We start from the raw sequence: 20,848 nt of genomic DNA, 5'->3' as shown, positions 1-20,848 counted from the left end.
TGAAGCTGTGAATACCCTGGTAGGAGAGTATACCAGGGTAGGAAAAGGATTGAGAAAGCTCAGGGGGTCAAAACACCTCTTTCAAATTCGTGAAACGCTGCCAGTCAAATAGAGAAGGGAAAAACCATGCCCACTTTGCTAATGGAGATCCAGAGAGTGAGAAACTGAATTTATTTCAAAGAACTGTGTGTTGAAAGGAGACTCACGGGAAGAGTCTTCCCCCTTAAACAAACTGAACTGTTGTATTTGTAGATAGTCTTATTACAAACCTTATATCTAGAACAATACAACAAAAAAGTGATCCCAATACAATTAAAATAACATTCATATTTCAAAAACAGTAATAAAAACATGAATACTGTCTTCAACATCAAACATGTTTAAAATACATCAATGTCAAACTTTAAAAATACAATCACTCTAATTAATAAGGTTGTAGGCTGTCCTTGCAAGATAGAGCTAAAAAAAACACAATCGGAATTCAAATAACTCTGCTTTAGTGTTTCTGAATTTCCCTTAAAGAAGAAACATCAGAGCACTTCTAATGTACAAAACTCTCTAGTGTGTATAAGATTAAAACAAATTCTTTAAAAAGTGGGCAAAACTCAGATCAGGGCATTGATTTAAATCATTTGGTACATTTCTTCTTTTTATGTTTTCTAAACTAAATACAGTTTAAATGGGCCTCATTACACGGTAGGCGGTAAACCATGGCGCTAGCGCCATGGTTCATGTCGGTAATTTACCAGTACCGCCTTGGAGGAAAGGGGAATTACCGCCCTATTCCAAGGTTGGGAAGGCAGTAATTCCTCCCTCCTCCATTTTTGCCCCATAGGGCATATTGGGAATGGGGAAGGCGCTAATTACGGTACCGCAAATTGCAGTACTGTAATTAGCACCAAGGTCCCTTTGCTGGTTGGATTTTTAACGCCTGCAAAAAGCAGGCGTTAAATTCCCCAACCCGCAAAGGGACCTCGTAGTAAGGCGGTAAGGATTTACTGGTACCGGTAAAATACCGGTACCGGTAAACCCTTTCCACCTACCGTGTAATGAGGCCCAATGTCTTTCTCGCAACACAGGTGCCACTCCAGTCCATTTCAAAGTGTTTCCTTTTCACTAATACCGAGTCCGATGTCATGTTTTCCATCTACCATTATAAAATTCCATATAAATCTCTTCTTACAATCAGCAAAACAACCAACCATAAAAACCTTTAGATGCTTGCCCACTGCATGATATAAAGATTCTGAATTTGCACAATAGAGCTTCCTGTATAATGCCAACTACTTCCAGGAAACCAAACAAGACAGAGAGGTCCAATTCAGCTTATATCACACAATTGCGGGCACACAATTCGTCAGCAACAGGTGCCTTACGTCAGAAAGTGACATTTGAATAAACAGAACACTAGGGGAAGGAAAGACCCCTTTCATTGGTGGATCTTGATTCCTTTTCTACACCTTAAAAACGTATATTTGGAACTTTGAAAGCTACAAATATATATAGCTTACAGAAATCCCCAAGTTGGACATTATATTGCGATTAGCATGTAAGGGTCAGTTTAGGGTTTTGGACACAGGACGATCTTTGGTTTAACATCCCGACACAGACTTTCCTTAGTTTTGTTGCTGCAGGGAAACCCCTCTTGGATTAGGGATAGATAGGAATTCTCCCAACCACTCTTATTAGTTTCTGATAAATGAAAGTCTATAATCAACACTTCACATGCCTCTGTGTCCAAGCCTTACTCTTGGTCCGTTACAGGTAGCACAACCTTACAAAATGCTAACGAATATCACCTTGTTTCATTGAAAACAAAATACCATGCCACATACAAGTACACACACACAAAGTAGAATTATCTGTTAAGGCATTTCTTATTTGATGTTAAACTTTGTACCTTTTTTATTTTTGCGAAGTCCACATTGTATACATGTATTATTCCACATTTCGAGCAAGTCTCATTCTTGTAGCTTTCACCACTGTTGTGGTCGCTAAATTTGATGGATTTGTATACGTTTAGAAAAGCAAAAAGGTGGTTTGGAAATGGAATCGACCACATGTCTGGGGTTGCTTTTAGCCCCGACCAGCCGATTTAGGCATGGTTCAAGCAGTCTTTATAACTGGGGTGGATATGCAGAGGCATGGTGATTAGAGAGTCCAAGTAGAACTTGACAGGACCAAACATCGTCTATGGGTGCATGTTTTCGTCTTCCTTCTCCACTTGTGGTGTCCCACAGGGCTATATCCTCTCACCTTGGCTCTTTAACATCTACCATACTCAGCTGGCACGACTACTCTCCCCCCCCCCCCAACTTCCAGTGTTATGCTGATGACACACAACTCTTCTTCAAACTTCCTGCTGACCCTCTTGCACCTTCCATCATCCCTGACTGCCATCCAGGCCTGCTGCATTTCCAAAGATCTCTGCCTCAATGCCAGCAAAATGGAGATCCTTCCCATTGGGACCCCTGCTCCCTTCACTCTGGCCTTCAGCTCTTCCTTCACAAAATAATTCTACCTTTTCTCATCTTCCCCCAGAAGCTCAATGTTAGCCGAGCCCTGGTTCTCTCTATGCACGACTATTGCAATAGCCTCCTTCTGAATCTTCCACTCTGCGACCCCACAAGATAATCCAGAATAGGGTAGCACGACTGCTCCTTGGCCCAGGGACTGCATCTCTCCTGCCCTAAAAAGTCTTCACTGGCTCCCAGTTGCTTAATTCAAATCCCTCTATATCATCCACAATGCTGTCTGCGGCCAGGGACCACACTATCTGCCACTCTCTCTTACTAAATATTCCCCCTCTATACCCCTATGCTTCTCTGGCACCAACTCTTTGTGTGTAAAGTGTTTTGCTAAACAGAGAGCAGAAGGTTGATTGCTTTCCTCAGCTGGCTCCCTTTTTTGGAATAGCCTCCCCCTCCCTCTTGAGCAGGACTTTCTTAAATTCCAAAAGCTCCTCAAGACTTTCCCCTTTACCTCCTCCCCCCCCACTCTCCTCTGCTAATCTCAGTTGCTTGTTTTGTGTTCAGGGCCCTTATGTATCCTCTAGCCCCTGACCTCCCACACCGAATCGCCCCAAGCTTCTGTCTATCCTCAGCACTTGCCTCAGCTCACCCTCCACCCTGGAGGCTCGCACTTACCTTAAATTGCACTTCACTTGTTGCTCACCCATGAGCAGCACAGTACCTATCCCATTCCCCCTCCCTACTGCACTTCCACGTTCTGAAGGCTCACAAGGCATTTGCCTCACACCCAACCTACTGCATTTCATATTTTATATGCATTTTAATTGTTTTCACATCCCCTTGTCCCCTCTCCCTACTGCCCTGTGGCACTTTGAAACAGTATGATGATATGATATGGCATTTATAACACGCCTATACACAAGTGTTTCAAGGTGCGACGAGGCAAGGGAGGGGGAACAGAGGGGAGACAGACAACGATCTTACTAGGCCAGGTGTCATTCACATCGTGCAAGTGCAGTACATGGGATACTAGAATAAATAAGATAAATAAAGAAAAAGGCCATCTGGTGGCAAGTGCAAGGTAAATGCAGACATAAGCGCTGGCAGGGGGACTGTAGGGATAGAGAAGGAAAACATTTTTTTAAAAAAAATAAAAACAGTTCCCAGGTGCAGGGGTTGCCAGGGAGGCAGTGCAGGTGTGCAAATGGGGGGGGGAGGGGCTGGGCCCGAAATCAGAAGGGTGGTCAGTTAACCAGTGCTGTTTCAGCCAGCAATTCAGCAGGGGAGATGGGGAGAGAAAGCAGACGCAAAGAGGAAGGTTTTAAAGTGCTTCCGGAACCAGAAATGGTTCTCCTCAAGTTTCAGGGAGGCTGTTCCAGAGGGAGGCCCCAGCCGAAGAGAAAGACCTACCACCAACTTGTTGCTTGGAGAAGCGACTGACCCCGAGGGAGCTGGAAGCGGATGAGTGAAGCGCTTGAGAAGGAAGATATTTAGGAAGAGAGTTGAAGGTATTGAGGCCCCAGAAGGCCTTGTGGACAATGCAGAGGGTCTTCAACTTAATCCTCGCAGTCACTGGGAGCCAGTGCAGATATTTCAGTCCTGGAGAGATACGATCCTTGGGTTTGAGGCCAAGTAAAAGTGCTGCAGTCCTGTTCTAGATGAGTTGCAGAGGGCGGGGAGTAGAAGCAGGCAGATTTAGAAAGAGGCTGTTGCAATAATCCAGCCTAGAGAGAACCAGAGCTCTGGAGACAGTGAGCTTCTGGGGGGGAAGGAGAGGAAAGGAAGAATACCTCTGAGGAGGGGCAGCTGGTAGTGTGACTTCTTAAGAGACGTCAGAGATGCGAGAAGGAGAGTGTGGAGTGGAAGATGACCCCAAGGTTTTTAGCCTCACAGGTGGGAGCAGGAAGAGGGCCAAGAGAGGTTGGCCAGAGAGTGGCAGGAAAGGAGGGAGTGGGTGTGCCGATGAAGAAAATCTCAGTCTTACTGGCATTAAGGCAGAGATCACTGGCGGCTCACCACTCCAGGATAGCAGACAGACAGTCAGAGATGAGTGAAGGGGAGGAGGTGGTTGAAGGTAGCCTGAAAATGAGCCGAGTGTCATCCGCATAGCACTGGAAGTTGGGGCAGAGAGCGGCAATGCGGTGGGAAAGAAGTGCCAGGTATTGGTTGAACAGCCAGGGAGAGAGGTTAGACCCCTGCGGAACACCACATGTAGAGATAGAGGAGAGAAAGGACCCAAGTTGGACCTGGCAGGGTCGATCAGAGAGGAAAGAAGCCAGCCATGACAGGGCCCGACTGGTGATACCCAGGTTTTCACAGCGAAAGTTGAGCAGGATGGCATGGTTGACTGTGTCAAAGGCAGAGGACAGATCAAGCAAGATGAGGAACAGGGGGTGTTGGACTCAAGGTTGGAGAGCAGGTCTTCACGGATGTTCGGGAGAGCAGTTTACATGCTTCTGGCAACTCTTTGCTTCCTGTATAAGAGGCAGAGTGACAATGACAAGCAGCGTGTGTGACAGGCGGCAGAGAGAGAGAGAGACAGAGACAGAGGGGGGGCAACGAGAAAGTGAGAGCTAGATCGCCGTGTAATGGAACAGCTGCCGCTGGTATCGCTTATCATCCATTTTGGCCGAATCCAAAGCTGTGAGAACAAAATAAAAAAAAGATGAATTTACACCTGATCCAAAGCAAGGAGGCTTCGGTCTTTCCTGGAAGCGTGCTGTGCGTTGCCGCTGCAGAGGGGCAACAGTCCGTAGAATAAGCACAGAGGGCGATTGGGGCGGTGCTCTTTCACACCGTGAACTATGCCCTTTGCAAATGAACACAAGTGTACCAAACATGTTATTCGGCATAGCCAACAAGGGACTGACAAATTCCATAGAAAAATAAGAGGCGACGCTTCTAAAACAAATCGGCACCGTTGTGCAAGGAGACAGGTGAAATAACAACAGCAGGCCTTTTGAAAACGAACACCTGAGCTTTCATTTGATATCTCCGGAAATGTGAGTGGACAGGTCCTATTGAGAAATGCATCGGGTGTTCCACGTGAGCCGAGTATACAGCGTAACATACTTACTGTATCCAAATCCTTTTACATAAGGCCGGGCTGCTCACATGATCAGACTATCGTTACACATGGGGAAAAAAGGCATGCCTGTGTCCCACAACAATTCCTGGTGACATGTATACACATTTAATATTGTCAATGTTTACCAGGTATTTTTATTTACATAAGACAGATGGCAAGTCGAAGATGGGGGAAATGGGAGGTAGAAGGCCCCCGTTAAAAATGCACACAAGAGTGCTTTTTGTTGCTGACCGTTATATTTCTTTGAGGGCAGGGAATGAGAATAGTTTGTTATGAGGGGGCAATTCATAGTGGGTTGGCCACCTCCCCTCCCTCCATTTAACAAATTAGAACCTATGCAAAAATGTGCTCACAGTATTTTTAGGGGGCTTAAAGTAGTATCAAAGTTAAATGCAATGGTAACTTTTTACAGATAGGTGCCGACTATTGTACCTTCATTGAATGAATGTAACCTTTACATTGCATTTCAGAATCACCATTTCTATATATATTTATATAGCGCCTACACCCTCGACATCTAAGTGCTACACCAACAATAATTGGAAAAGAAGGGTAAGATGTCTGGTGTTCACATATATGGACCTTGAAAATCCAGAATGCCACCCCTCTATTCGGCTGATAGTTTTGGGTCTATGATACCAACCCGCTGCCCTGAATTTCCAAATTGCCAAGCCGTACTTAGGATCACACACTGGCTACTTCTAAAATGCCTTCGATGCTCCGTCAACATACTCTCGACTGGGTACTAGAATTGATCAAGTACACTCCTTCCAGTGGGATCACATAGGCCTGGTTCAGGTTAGAACTGCATAGCATTTTCCGCCTGAACTCAAGCTCCCTTTCAGCATTCTACTGGCCCTGCAACCACTTCTTTGCACTCACCTCTACAACACCTGATGTAAAAAGTAGACCCCTCACACTACAGTCTTGAGGCGAGCCATGTTATTGCTGCCTATTTAAAGGCCATGGTTATTTGCAGTGGTTGTCAGTTTAATGTTTGTTGGACTTAAAGTCTTTCAACAGCATTTTAAATGTGCTATACTACACAGTTGTCTTGGTAGTAGTGTATACACCAGGACATTTGTCATCAAACGTTGTGTAAATCTGCCGGAAAGGTCTTGTTCGGCGATTTGACCCTTCTCATTCCGGCGTTGCACGTGTAGAAAGTGTTCCCTTCCTTAGACGAAGAGAAATGCTTGCTTAATAATTCTAAGCATGTATCAAGCAGTTGGAATGCTTACATAACAGCTTCCAAGCAGTCATGGGCATTTCTTTTCTGCAAGCAGTGTATGTATTCTCTAAGCACTGAGTAAAGGGCTTAGAAAGGCTCAATGTACTGAGCACATTTACTTTTTTCGTGCTTTATATGGGCATGGGTGGGGCGTAGGTAATGCCTAAAGAAAGCATTTTTGGAAGTAGTTCGCTTGTAATATCAGAAACGGCAGTCGGGTCATTTGATGGACCACTGTACGTTTACTCCGGGTTCGATGAACAGGAGATAAAGCCAGCCCCTACCCATTGAAACCAGGAGCGAGTATACAGTGCGCTATACATCGAACTTCGACATGAGATGTAAACCAACTTTTTGACCTTCGTGTATTTATGTCTAAATGCGTCCCGATTCTGCTTTATTAACATTCTCAGCACTCCAAGTTAATGTCACATACACATGTTTATAAGGCACTAGTTGGCCTGTGGAGCCAAAAGTAGCTCCAATCAGCTCTTGGTTTCAAGCTACCTGGGCTCTCAAGGTAGAAGCAGGAGCTAAATAGATCCAAGCAATTGTGAACCCTGTTTTTTGCTTTCTATCGAAGGTATGTTTTAAGTAATAACCCCAACAATATGGAACGGTAGATTACGGCTTGCCAAAAAAAAAAAAAAATCGTACATCAAATTCTCTCTTTTTTTCCCTAATTTTGTTTATTTTCCTTTTTTATCTCTATCTTATTCAAGTATGCACATCCACAGTAGGACATTGGGCATTTAGTGGTGTGTGTAAGTTGGGGGTAACATAACTTGTCTCCTCAATATGCCAACCCACTCCCAGTCAGGTATCAAGAGTCAAAAAACAAAATATCTAATTAGTAATAATCGGCCAAGTGCAAAATAAGCTAGAATTGTGCAGCCAGCGAGCCAGGCGCCCGTGCAGTGTACGAGTGACTCATCCAGTCGGCATTTTTTCTTTGTGTTTTGATACTTCCTCCACCATGAGGAACCCGAAAGCTCTGCGTCATCAGTAGTAGGTAAGTGGTCAAGCTAGGCGATGACACCTTCTTTCACAAAGAGGGGCAGATTGTGTCCCATGCAGTGCACTGGGAGCACCGCGCTCAAGAGGGACATTAGGACATCTGAATGCAGATGAAATCGCTTCCCTCTATACAAATGTTCAATTTTAAAATCACTGTCTGAAACTACAATCTTTAGCTAAAGTGTTCATTAGCAAAAAACTGGGAAAAAAATGCATTTTTTTAACTGGTTATTTATAATTACTTTTGCCCTGTGCAAACGATTACAACAGCCAGCCCACCCCTCCCCAATAAAGTATCATTTTTCCATCCGTAAAAAATGCCTCTTCAGTTTTGAAAATATAGAAGTGTGTTTATATGCAAATGTGTTATTGTATAAAAGTGCCATCAATGAAAAAAAAACAAGAATATATCATGTCCATTACAAATATAAAATCGATATCTGTAGAGAAGTCCATAGGAATAACATAGAGGCAGAGGGAGGCCACTACTGCTTGCAGAATTCAGCAGTAACATTTGGCAGCGAGTAGGCAAATAATGTGAAGTCTAGAATATACTTTGGGAGAAGCTCCTTCACAACCCCCTTCCGCGTATTGCATAGGTAATAGTACAGAGTTTCCTTGGTAACTGGTTTGTACCAAGTTTGTCTTTCGGGGAACTTAACAAACGGCGGCGCCTGGACTTGTTCCAGTACATAGTTGGCATCGCCGCTCAGCCTTTCGTAGGAGCCAATGAAGTCATACTCCACTGCACAGGGCTGGCAGAGGTTGTATATTGGCATCCAGTGCTCATTCATCTTCTCAACATCCTCATCTAGCAAGTACCACAGAAATTCCGAGAAAGTGACGTCGTCACCCTTGGAGTTTCCAGGATTTTTCCTGTACCTTTTCACAATCTCTGTCCCATACTTCTGCTGGTATTCCTTAATCTCCCCAAATTTGTTCCTGTAGGCTGACAACAGTCGCTCCATTGGCTCCCGAACAAACATGAACTTGAAGTAGTGCTTAAGCCGAAACTTGATCTCCTCTGCCTTCATGTCTGCCAGGAACACCAGGTCGTTCTTATGGTCCATCTTGCCCTTCACATTGACGTTCTCCAGAGTCCCGTCTAGAACTTTGAGAACTTTTTTCCAATTGGAGCAGGCGATTTTGGGAACGTAGCAATACAAAAACTTGTACTTGTCATTTACCAGTATGTGCTTGAGGACTGTTTTCCTCTGGCTCGACGTTAGCTCCCAGATGTTGTGGGGCATATTCTTTTTCCCACAAATTGTGTGTATGGTCCTGTTCCGAATGTCACGTGTAATCTGATGATCAAAGTCGCTGTCGTCCAGCACATGCCCCGTGACCCTGGGGCTTGTCCTCCATGCAAGGTCCCCGCGTGGTGGTGGAGGGCTCACTTCACTCAAAATCCCTTTTTCGATCATGAGCAGTAGCCCGCTTGAGGCCACAATCACAGCAAACATTAACATGGAGGGGAGCAGCATTGAGCTGCGGGTCCGAGCTCTGTGGGGCAGCACGGCAGCTCTCTGCATGCCCAGCGGGCCACCATCATGAGCCATCATCTTCACTCCTTTGACCACTTGCAATAGCGGACGAGGGAACATCGCTCAACACAAGCCCCAACTAAGGGAATAGTAGGTAGCCAGCTGTGGACAAAAAACAAAAAGAAATATATATAAAAAGAGTTCAGTCAATTTCCATTTAAGAGACACAGTCCAATATCACAAGTACTGAGACCAATTTCTGGCCAGGCACATGAAGATCCCAGCATTAAGGACAATGAATGACTACCTGCACAACGTTCTAAATGAAGCATCACTAGGACACCAAGCAATATGTAATACATGCTAAAGGTCAAGCTGAGTCGTCCAAAGTAATATGCTGCACTATTAACTTAACCTGACTTTGTAACCAACAGTACTCTGCATCTTGATATGGTAAGTCATTTATAAGGCGCCTGTACGTGTGTGTCTTGGGACACATACCCATGTACTTCAAACGGAAGAAAGCAAATATTCCTGTCAAAACAACCAACAAACCAGAACCAGAGGATATGGTCACAAAAGAGGCAGAAGCAAAGTAGGTGCCATTCTTCAAGACGTCTTTACTTTGATCAGTCTGACCAAATAAAGTCCCCCTTACTAACATGCATACTTATTTATCAAAATCTTTTGCAATGAGGATGCTTTTTTGAACACTTCTAACAAAACTAGGAGGAGAACTGGCGGCAGGATAAGTCAAGGTGTTCCACAGCGCTCACACAGAACTAATTAGATTTAACACTAGAGGCTGCAGGTTTATGAGAAATCTGAGTATGCTGCCTATATACTACACAGGAAATGATAAGTAGAAGCCCCAGTAACACTGCGCCACACTTGTGTAGAAATGATAAATCAAATTGTTGTATTTATTCCAAAGCGATAAAGAACCCGACACGTGTTTCGAGCTATCCTAGCTCTTCTTTTGATTTATTGTTGCGAATATTGTGTGTTATCAGCCTAAGACGAAGAGCTAGGATAGCACACGTGTCAGGCTGTTTATCGTTTTGGAATAAATACTACAATTTGACTTATCATTTCTACACAAGTGTGGCGCGGTGGTACTGGGACTTCTGCTTATTCTAACAAAACTAGGCTGATGCATTTTCGAAAAAAGGATAGACAATGTGTGTCAGCCTACGCTTTGAATATGGATGCTTTATTTTTCTAGGATTAAATGGAAGGTGTTGCTTATATATGATTTGTCCAACTTTCTTCCACTTGGGGAAAGGGCCCTGAAACCGATTTTCTCACCATGTGGCATGATAGAGAAATTACATAACTAGAAACATGTTAAGTGTGGGTAACTCGCACAGTACTGTGCTTTTATTTTTATAGTGTGACTTGGTTTTAAAATAAACCTGACACACTGTTAAACATAAGATTACATTACAAACAATTCAAATCATTTATATCCTGTTCAAAAATGTACACAAACATTTTCACATTCCATCTCTTAGATAATTTTAAAAAACTTTGAGGTCGGCAAGAAAAACTATTTCTAGAAATGTAAAGCACCCAATATTAATGAAATATGCTGCCCACTTAATATCCTCTGCCAATACCACTATTTTTTTACAAACAAACTTATAGGCTAACAAATGTACTCAGTACATAACGTCTTTAGTCATCTAACTTTTCACAATGATTAGTGCTTTTCATTTTCTATTTCACCCAAGTCTGCATATTCAATCGTGCTTATCTGTGCTTAGCCAAGCTGCTGGGATGTCTCCAGTTTCGAGTCTTTTAAAATGAAACATCATGAAGTTTCTTCTTGTTTTTGGATTTGTGCAGCAAAGGAAGTATTTTTGTAAGGTAATGTAGTCTGTGTATTTTTTCAAATACTCTTGCGATCAATACTTTGGTTCTAGATGCTCCATATTATTCAACCGGTCATGGATAGAGATTCCCGATTTAATGTCCCCCGCTAGTCAAGTAACTGGCAGAGACCAATCTATATTCATTTATTCAACGTTTTTTTCCAGCGTGAAGTGGAATCTACATTCGCTCACATTGAGATTAGTCAAGATGTTAGACTAAATTCTGCTCTTATTAATGTGAACTCCTGGTGGTAAATCCAGCATGTGCGGCCAGTTTACTCTCCAGTTAATCAAGCGAGCCTTTAAAAAAAAAAAAGGGGGAGGTTTCTAAGCGCGACCGGGGATCGCACCTGTTGTGCTCTGTGTCGTCTTGCTTCCAAGGCGAGCACCTTGCCACTGAGCTATCCTCCCTCAGCCTATTTGACACGCCAGACCATATAAAATAGTCAAACATAATTTCTGATATCATACCTTCATTAAAAAGGTGTTACAGAAACATTTCCACAAGCTTTATCAAAGCATTTTTAGAATGGCTAGAAACAAAGAAGTTTACTGTCTCTATGCTCTGCCCACCAAGGAAAAAAAAAAGCTTGGTTTATCCTTTGTTGCAACCCCATTTATATTTGCATTCTGGTACTTGGGAGACCAACATTGATATTTGGTGGAGAACAAGCCGACTAGGACCATGCTGGCTTTTTAGTTCATACCCCTATTGTTTATGATATGTGAAAAGAAATGCAGGTAGACACGAGAGGTATTGCTGGGGGAAATTAAGTAATTTGCAAAACTAACTTAGTCAATAGTGAAAAAGAGTGTTGGAGCCCTTCTACTTCGTCAATAGTGTATGTAACTTATTGCTTCATCCATATAAGTCACCATATCAGAAGTGCCAGTAGTGGACATAGATTGTACTGGCCTATGTAAAGCACCGACTTAAAGTGTTAATTTAGAACCTCATAAAGCCAAAGATACACTTACTAGAATGCAAAACAAATTATTGGCCTCCTTACAAGTTTGGTAGTGAGGTAAAAAAGTGGTAGTAAACTGTTAACCAGACCTTTTTTTTGGAGGTAAAATTACCACCACTTACCACACCAACAGACTCAGAGTTTGGAGGTAAATCCTCCACTTCACCTCCAAATATCCGTAGATTTACCGCTGATGGCAAATCCAAGAGAAGAAAGAAAAAAAAAAAAACCACCACATTGGAGCTCCATGTACTCCAAAAATGGGATATTACACCACCAATCGAAATCCTATGTTAATGTCACAGGATCGGATGAGGCAACAATAAATATGTGTGTCTTTCAATTGGCAGATTTACCACCAAACTCGCAATGAAGCCATAAAATTGCATCTGATCTTTATGATGAACTGCTCACTCCACATACATTTCTAATCCATGTTTCCAGACCTGGGGCTGCCTTTCACAAACTACCCGAGCTTAAAACTCTAGTTTCTATTGGTTAAGTTGAAGTGATTAAGGCAACAACTCCCACCATGCATTAGGTTGTACATCTGAAGCGAATCCAGACAACTCCTACAATGGATAATGCAGTTAACATTAAAAAGAAAAAAAAATCTACAGGAATTCGCGGAAAAAGCAGCCGCCTGTTACAGGAATTCACGGAAAAAGCAGCCGCCTGCTAAACCCATCACATGGTTGGGGGCGTGTGGGGCTGCATTTTATTTGTCTGCATTTTTAAAGCGCTCACTCAGGGGGAAGGGGGGGGGGGGTATCGAGGCGCTGCTAAAATGTTTTGTTGTCGTTTTATTTGCAAATTTATAATGCGCTTAAATACAGAGAGGTTTCTAATCGCGGTCCCGGGGATAGAACCTGTGTTGCTTCTTGTCGTCTTGCTTCAAAGGGAGCACGTTGCCACCGAGCTATCCTCCGGGGACATGGCGAGGGACAGTTTACATGGCCATTCTTGTCGGTGTAGGCTGATAAATAAACCCAACATGTAATCCCCACCCTCTCTACCTCGGCTTTCTCCCTCCCCCACTACCCTGAGCAGCAGCATTGCCTTCTATATGCCAACAGAGCAGTTCATAGCCCAAAGCCTTTGCAGACTTCCTGTGAAAGTTTATAAAATGCGACTCATTTTTGGTAAAAAAATGACGAACCTAGGGACTGTCGAGGGAATGCGCAGGCCTTCTCATCTCTGGAGCGTAATAGCCGAACGACCATACTTCAGCGAAGAAGCCCAGACAGTCTCCCACAGCGTGAGAAGTATGTGTCACTTTTCGTCTTCTGGGACTGAAGTGCGATATGAAACCCCGTTCCCTATTGGGCAAACTTCCTGTGCCCTGATTGGTCAATACGTGCGACGCGCCTATAGGCTGACTCCTATACCGTCGCAATTTTAGTTATCTCTTGGGCTCTGAACTATTTGCTCAAGTGATTTGCAGCCCCTCCCACTCTCTAATCCCCTCTACAGCCTCAAATCAGAAAACATAATCTTCCAAATTGATCTGTAAACCAGCACGCGCTTGCCACTGCTATTCTTATATTCATTCAAGTCGGCTGGAGCATTAAGAACTCCTTTCTTCCCTGGTGAAGGCGGGTTCGCAGGACGCTTGCATTTTTTCACGCATTTGGCCCAGTATAATACATGGGTTGGACAATTTTCTTTCCTCTTTCTATTCCACGGAAAATTGCCTGCATGGATGTGGTTGGGAAAGGCTTCTTCGTGCATTATTTCCACAGATTATTTTTTGCTGTCTTGGCTTTTGCAATTTTGCACCAATTTATGAGGATTTGCGCATGCACTATTTCATTTTGGCTCTAGCTTCTGCAATATGTTACATGTGTGCACGTGACACTTTCTTGAAAAACAACATGAGAGTTGCGACTGGCCCGGCTGTCATGCAGGCCAGTCCATCTCTCGCTGGGGGCAGTGTGGTGCTGCCCGATGAGAGGGCGCGCACGCGGCAGCGTGACGTTGCACGCCGCCGCGTGCAACATAAATAAACGGGGCATTCTCGGCTGTGTCAGAGCGACCGGGAAGCCCGAACCGAGAGGACGTGCCCGAGTGAGTCCTTCGGGGTCTGGGGCTTACGGGAGGCGCTGGGGGTCCCAACCAACCCACAACAGTGGCGACGAGTGGGGGAAACGATTCCTGGGCCCGGCGGTGACTTGACTGGCAATTTTTTTCTTGTTGCAGCAAGGTCGTCTTGAGACTTCGCTCCGGCCCGCAGGCCGTGCGTTACCCACGCGGCTGGCGGCCATTTTGCGAATCAGGCCGTGAAACTTCTCCGAGCTGCGGTTTGAGCTGAGAAGTACATCCAGGCCTAATTTTTGGCAATCCTGTCAGCAGGCAGTGATACCTGCATGTGATTGTACCCAGTTGGTGACTTTGCATTTTCCTGGGTCTCCTACATCGAGTGCAAGCAAGGAGGAGGGCTACAATGGCCGGGCCTGCATAGCCCACATTTCTTTCTTGTCCTAATTTTTGGAGCAGTTGGAAGCTGAGGCTTCTCTTCATCTTCTTCATCATCAGACTGGTGGCCCCACTCATCTTCATCCTCTTCATCATCACAGAGGTGTGTTGCAGCAGCTGTTTCTCCAATGGTGCATGCTGGAGTTATTTGGACTTGGTGTTTGAGTTGCGGCCCCTGTCTTCCACGCTGGGGGTGCCTGTGCGCTCAAACTGATGAGTGACACTGAGGACCAGGACGGAGCGGCGGTGCAACAGCCTCCACGTGCGCCAGCAGCACTTCAAGGTTTGCTGCCTCCAGTGGAGCCGGCACAGCAGCCTCCAAGTGGTCAGGCAGGTCTTCAGGGTCCTCTACTTACAGCACAGCCCGTGGCAGCACCTGTTGTTCCGCAGTTCCCCCCCGCCATGGCTCAGGTACGTGCACAGGCACCTCTGCAGCCCATCCCGGAGTTTGATGTATCGGGCCCGCCTTCCAGTTTGGGGCCCAGATGGAGGAGGTGGGTGGACCGCCTGGACATGTACTTTTGGGCTGCCCAGGTGGTGGAAGATGACACCCGGCTGGCAACCATGCTGTACTCGGCAGGTCCCTCTGTCCAAGAGACTTTTGAATCGCTTCCGCCAAGGGATGGATCCTATGATCAGGCGAAGGCCGCTCTGCAGGCTTACTTTCTGCCTCTCGTCAATGCGGATTATGAACGTTTTGTCATGCTCTCTGCCAAACAGAAAGACGATGAGACTCTGGACACTTTCTATGGGCGCCTAAGGCGCCTCTCTCTGGCCTGTGCTTTGGGTGATGCTGAGGACATGATCAGGACGATGCTTATCCAGGCGTGTTCATTAGGCAAGTTAAGGCGTCAGGTGTTAAGGGAGCCTGGAATCACACTTCAGCGCATCCTTGAACTGGGGAGGTGCCATGAGGTGTCGGAGGCGAGGGCAGCTAGAATGGAGGCCGGGTCGCGCCCCATCAAGACCGAAGAGGTATGTGCGATGTGGCGAGGTGGCAGGGGCACCCGACGACCTGGCAGTGGTCCCCGGGATCGAGCCGGGAGGGCAGGAGAATTCTGCCAAAAATGTGGTTATGACCTGCCCCACCCAGCTGAATGCCCTGCGGCTGGAAAGACCTGTGGACGGTGTGGGCTACCGGATACTTTCTCGAGGGTATGCAAAGCAGCAATGCCGGTGTTGGTACCGAGGGGCCCGGGCGGTCCAGTCTCAATCGCCAGGGTCGACCATCCAACATCGCTCAGGTGGATCAGACTGAGGAGGATGCCCAGGTGGAGGAAGCAGAAGAAGAGGAGGAAGAGAACATCTTCTTTGTCTCGAGTGTGGGGATCTTGAAAAGCAAGAACAGGAGACAGTCAAGGTGCGTGGTCGAGGTGAACCGATCTCCAGTCCCGGTCCTTATGCACACTGGGGCGTCGGTGAATGTAATGGCCCGTGGACACTATGATGCCATGGACCAGCCCCCCAAGCTGGCTGCTCTCAAGGCCCGCATCTTTGCCTTTGGTGGTGTTGACCCTATCCCTCTGGACGGTGTGTTCGTGGCAAAAGTAGAACATGAGGGCTCCCAAATCACAGCACGATTCTACGTGACACTGGTGAGCACCAACACGTTGTTAAGTTGTGCTGCAGCAGAGGCCCTCGGCATTGTCAGCTTCGCATACTCTGTCTATTTAGAGGACATCAATGACTTGCTCGAGAAGTATGCCACACTGTTCAAGGGGATCGGGTAGATGGCCGTTGACCCAGTGAGGTTATACATTGATGAATCGGTGCAGCCCATTGCCCTGAAACATCGAAGGGTACCGTTTCACCTCCGTGAACATGTCGACATGGAGCTGGACAATTTGGTCAATCTTGACATTATAGAAAAGGTTGAGGGCCCGACGCCCTGGGTGTCCCCGATAGTGGTGGCATGGAAACCTAAACAACCCGATGCTGTTGGAATCTGCGTCGACATGAGGCTCCCGAACAAGGCCATTAAGAGAGAGAGACACCTCACCCCCGACAATCTATGATATCATTGCGGAGGTACAGGGTGCTCGCTTCTTTTCGAAACTGGACCTCCGAGCGGGCTATCACCAGGTTGTCCTCCACCCCGAGTCAAGGTATATTACCACCTTCACGACACACTGAGGGCTATACCGCTATAAGAGACTGAGTTTTGGTGTGTCCTCGGCGGCGGAGGTGTTCCAGAACATTATTCGGGGCGCCCTGGCTGATCTACAGGGCGTTTTGAACATAAGCAACGACATCCTGATATTTGCAAGAACGGAGGTAGACCATCTGAGGCAGTTGGCGAAGACGCTCAGAAGACTACAATCCTTGGGACTCACCCTCCACAAAGAGAAGTGTGAATTTCTGCAACCATCGATAGAATTCTTTGGCTTTGTATTCAAGGAGGGGGGGTGTCTCCTGATCCCCGGAAGGTGCACGACATAAAGAAGGCGCAGCCTCCGGAGTCCCTGTCTGAGGTGCGTAGTTTCCTGGGCACGGTTACATACTGTGGATGATTCATTAAAAATCTGGCCTCCAGATCGGAACCGCTCAGGGCACTGACAAGGAAGGATGCCATCTGGAACTGGGGCCCGCTAGAACAGGCGGCTTTTGATGACATAAAGGGTGCCCTGGCAGCTGAAGACACCATGTCGTTTTTCGATCCTGCGTTACCGTCAGAGATCATCGTCGACGCCAGCCCATTCGGCTTGGGCGCCGTGCTAACGCAGATTGACAGTGATGGGGGTGTCCACCCGGTGGCGTATGCCAGCAAGGCCCTGTCCGATGCGGAGCAGCGGTACTCGCAGATCGAACGTGAGGCGCTGGCAGTACTTTGGGGATGCCGGCACTTCCGGCTCTACGTCCTTGGACGCCCGGTGATGGTGGTGACAGACCACAAGCCGCTGCTTCCCATCCTAGCAGGGTCGTCATCCAAGCCACCGGCACGCATTGGGAGGTGGATGCTCGCCCTCTTGGAATATGGGGTCACCATGTTATACCGGCCAGCAGCGAACAACGCTGCAGACTATCTCGCCAGACACCCTGGGGCGTCCTCAGGAGAAGACCATGACGCCTGTGCAGAAGAAGCAGAGGAGCACGTCCGGGTGGTGGTGGAGGCGGCCACGCCGAATGCCATGCCTCTCCAGGAGCTGGAGGCAACAGCAGCGGAAGATGAGTGCTTCAAAATCTTAAGACACTCTATGCAACAGGGCTCCTGGAAGTCGGTGCTGGAGGCTCTGGCGGGGCGCACTCAGGAGGCCAGGACCGGAATTGAGCAACTATGGAATGTCCGGGAGGAGTTATCGTTCTCAACATCCCGCCTTCTGCTCCGCGGAGAGCGGATTGTGGTGCCCCAATCGAAGGTGGGCAAGGTGATCGCCCTGGCACACCGTGGTCATCAGGGCGCCGCCAAGACCAAGGCACGCCTACGGCTGAAGGTGTGGTTCCCTGAACGCAAGGTGGATGACTTCGTGGAGGCCTGTGTTTGGTGCCAGGCAGCATGTCCCCTGCAGCGTGGACCTGCCATAGAGACAATGCCTAGGGGGACGCGCCCTTGGGAAATTGTTCATGTGGATTTTGGGTCCACCACCATGGGCACCCACTTCCTAGTTCTGGTTGACGAGTACTCTAGATACCCCGAGGTGGAGTTTGTGGACTCTGTGGCATTTGAGCACGTCGTGGTGGCCGTGGAAAAGGTGTTTGCGGCCCATTGTTTCCCACGCACGCTGTGCTCGGACAACGGGGCGCCCTTCCAGAGCGAACGCTTCTCGGAGCTGATGGAGAGCTATGGGGTGGTGCACAGGAAGATCATGCCTCTTTGGCCCCGGGCCAATGGCGAAGCAGAACGGCTCATGAGGACTCTAAATAAGACCGTTAGAATCGCTCAGGGGCAGGGGCAGTCACTCCAGAGAGCCCTGTACCAGTTTCTGAGGGTGTACCGCACCACGCCACATGCATCCACTGGAGTGGCCCCGGCTGAGGCATTTTTCAAGCGGTGTCCTCGGGGCTTGCTGCCGGAGGTAGGAGAGAAAGAACCTGGGGTGATCAATGACCAACAGGTCGAGATGGACCGGCGGCTGAGGATCGAGCAAGAGAAGGTTCGGAGAGGGCTTCGCCCACAGCGGCTGGAGCCAGGCGATGCGGTCCTCATTCGCAATAGGCATCCCCATGGAAAGCTCCCCCTACCGTATGAGCCGGAACCGCTGGATGTCATCGCAGTCCGGGGATCCATGGTGACTGCATCGGACGGCCGGTCTGCGGTAACTCGCAACGTGAGTTTCTTCAAGAAGCTGCAAGATCCAAGAACTGATCCACCTCCTGATCCAGACCCAGGAAAGGTCCCTGAGGACAAAGGGGAAACACCTTGTCTGCCTGAGTCCCCGGCCCGGGGCATGCCTGTGGACAGATCACCCATGCCGGAGGTGAGCAGGAGGTACCCCCAGAGGGCTGGGCGAGGGAAACCTGCTCACCTCAGCGATTACGTGTTGGGTCACCTGGCTGATTGTCCTAATGATGAGAACTGTTAAGTAAGGGGACCCAGGTGGATGTCAATAAAGGGGTGTTTTGAACATGGGGTTTTCGTGAGATGTTATGTATCCATTTTTGGTTTGGTTTGCAGTGTCTAGTATTAGTATTGTTATTGTTCTCCCGGAAAAAGGAGGAGTGTGACGCTGCATGTGCACATGACACTTTCTTGAAAAACAACATGAGAGTTGCGACTGGCCCGGCTGTCATGCAGGCCAGTCCATCTCTCGCTGGGGGCAGTGTGGCGCTGCCCGATGACAGGGTGCACACGCGGCGGCGTGACGTTGCACGCCGCCGCGTGCAACATAAATAAACGGGGCGTTCCCGGCTGCTTCAGAGTGACCGGGAAGCCCGAACCGAGAGGACGTGTCCGAGTGAGTCCTTCAGGGTCTGGGGCGTACCGGAGGTGCCGGGGGTCCCGACCAACCCCCAACAGGCACACGGCATGCACATGGACCTCAGTGCTGCGGGCTGGCTCACGTGCACACGCCCCATCGCTGTCCGCAGAAGTCACCCTGCAAGGGACGTGATCGCACGGATCCTACCAGTGGCCTGGGAGCACCCAGGACAAGCGGCACAGGAGGTGCCCAGCAGGGACTCCAGAGCCTGCAGATAGAGTTGCCCGGCAGGGCCTCTGTCCCACTCCAACAACCAGTGGTCGAAGTGTACGAAAAGAAGTAGTGGAACTATGTTCCCTGCTGGCCTGCACCCACTCCCCACAAACCCCACCACCACGTCCCCTCCCACACACAATACACCCCCCCAAACACTTGTACCTACTGTTTAAGGGAACGTTCAGTGCAGTGCACTGAAAGTGCAAGTTTCAACTTCTTACTACACTTTTATTTTAAAACGAAACCATTCCGGAACTTTTTCTTTTTAAAATAAAAGTATAGTAGCTGTAAAACATCATTAAAAAAAGTAAAGGAGCACCGCTCCTGACCGCTCCCGCTCACTTCGACCACTGCCAACAACCAGGACATCATGAGCAGCGTTGCCCATCAGGGACACTGTCCAGGCACATGGCCTGCGGCAGCAGCCGGACCTCTGCCTACTGCGCAGAGCCAGCCTCGTACTGCACCCAGGACACATACAGCAGGCACGAGTCAAGATCATGTTGACTAACCAGCCGGCGCTTGTTCTTCTTCTTGCTGATAGATTTTTATCCATCAGCTGTGATTTTTTGATACCGAGGCTTGAGTCACATTACTCCATTTTCTAGGGTTGAGTATGTATTCGTGGGTTTGTATTCTTCTTGGTCTGTGTGGTCTTGTCACAGTAGGGTTGGTTTCACAGGGTCTTCGCAGTGATTGGCCGCGGGTAGCGGTCAAAGGGGTTTGCAGTCGTGGCAGTGAGTCTTCTGATCAGAGGGTTCGGGTTCTGATCTAGTCCTTGGCAGAAGTTCTTGCTCAGTTTCGCTAGATGTTCGTCCAACAACTCGATGTCCAGGTCTCTGTGAAGGTCTGCTATCCTTGTGAAGATTGGAGCTCCAGACGATATCCGCAGGGCCTTGTTCTGGACTACCTGAAGACTCTTCCGGTGTCGCTCATGGAGAGTCATCCATGCTGGGGAGGCATACGTCAGGGTTGGTCTGATGATCGCCTTGTAGATGTTGATCTTTGTCCAGAGAGGCATGGACTTGGTCTTCAGGAGTGGGTACAGCGCTGCCATCTTTCCTGTTGCCTTCTGATGAGTATTCTCGATGTGGCTTTCCCAGTTGAG

General features: G+C 47.7%; 1 protein-coding gene across 1 annotated transcript; it reads right to left on the bottom strand.

Annotated features, from left to right (window-relative positions):
- Positions 1-8,136: 8,136 nt before the first annotated feature.
- Positions 8,137-13,432, bottom strand: CHST14 (carbohydrate sulfotransferase 14). The gene is made up of 2 exons (XM_069637545.1): positions 13,293-13,432; positions 8,137-9,453 (listed from the first exon to the last, which is right to left on the bottom strand). Exon 2 carries the CDS (start codon positions 9,409-9,411, stop codon positions 8,293-8,295), a length of 1,119 nt encoding a protein of 372 aa, XP_069493646.1. The 5' UTR covers positions 9,412-9,453; positions 13,293-13,432; the 3' UTR covers positions 8,137-8,292.
- Positions 13,433-20,848: the final 7,416 nt, after the last annotated feature.

This window comes from Ambystoma mexicanum, chromosome 14 (genome assembly GCF_040938575.1).
Source record: "Ambystoma mexicanum isolate Mex_15411 chromosome 14, UKY_AmexF1_1, whole genome shotgun sequence".
NCBI classification, from domain to species: domain Eukaryota; kingdom Metazoa; phylum Chordata; class Amphibia; order Caudata; family Ambystomatidae; genus Ambystoma; species Ambystoma mexicanum.
This window is presented reverse-complemented; position numbering and strand designations above follow the sequence as displayed.

Excerpts from the sequence above, each read along its gene's own strand:
- CHST14 (XM_069637545.1), bottom strand. The coding sequence starts at position 9,411 with ATGTTCCCTCGTCCGCTATTGCAAGTGGTCAAAGGAGTGAAGATGATG.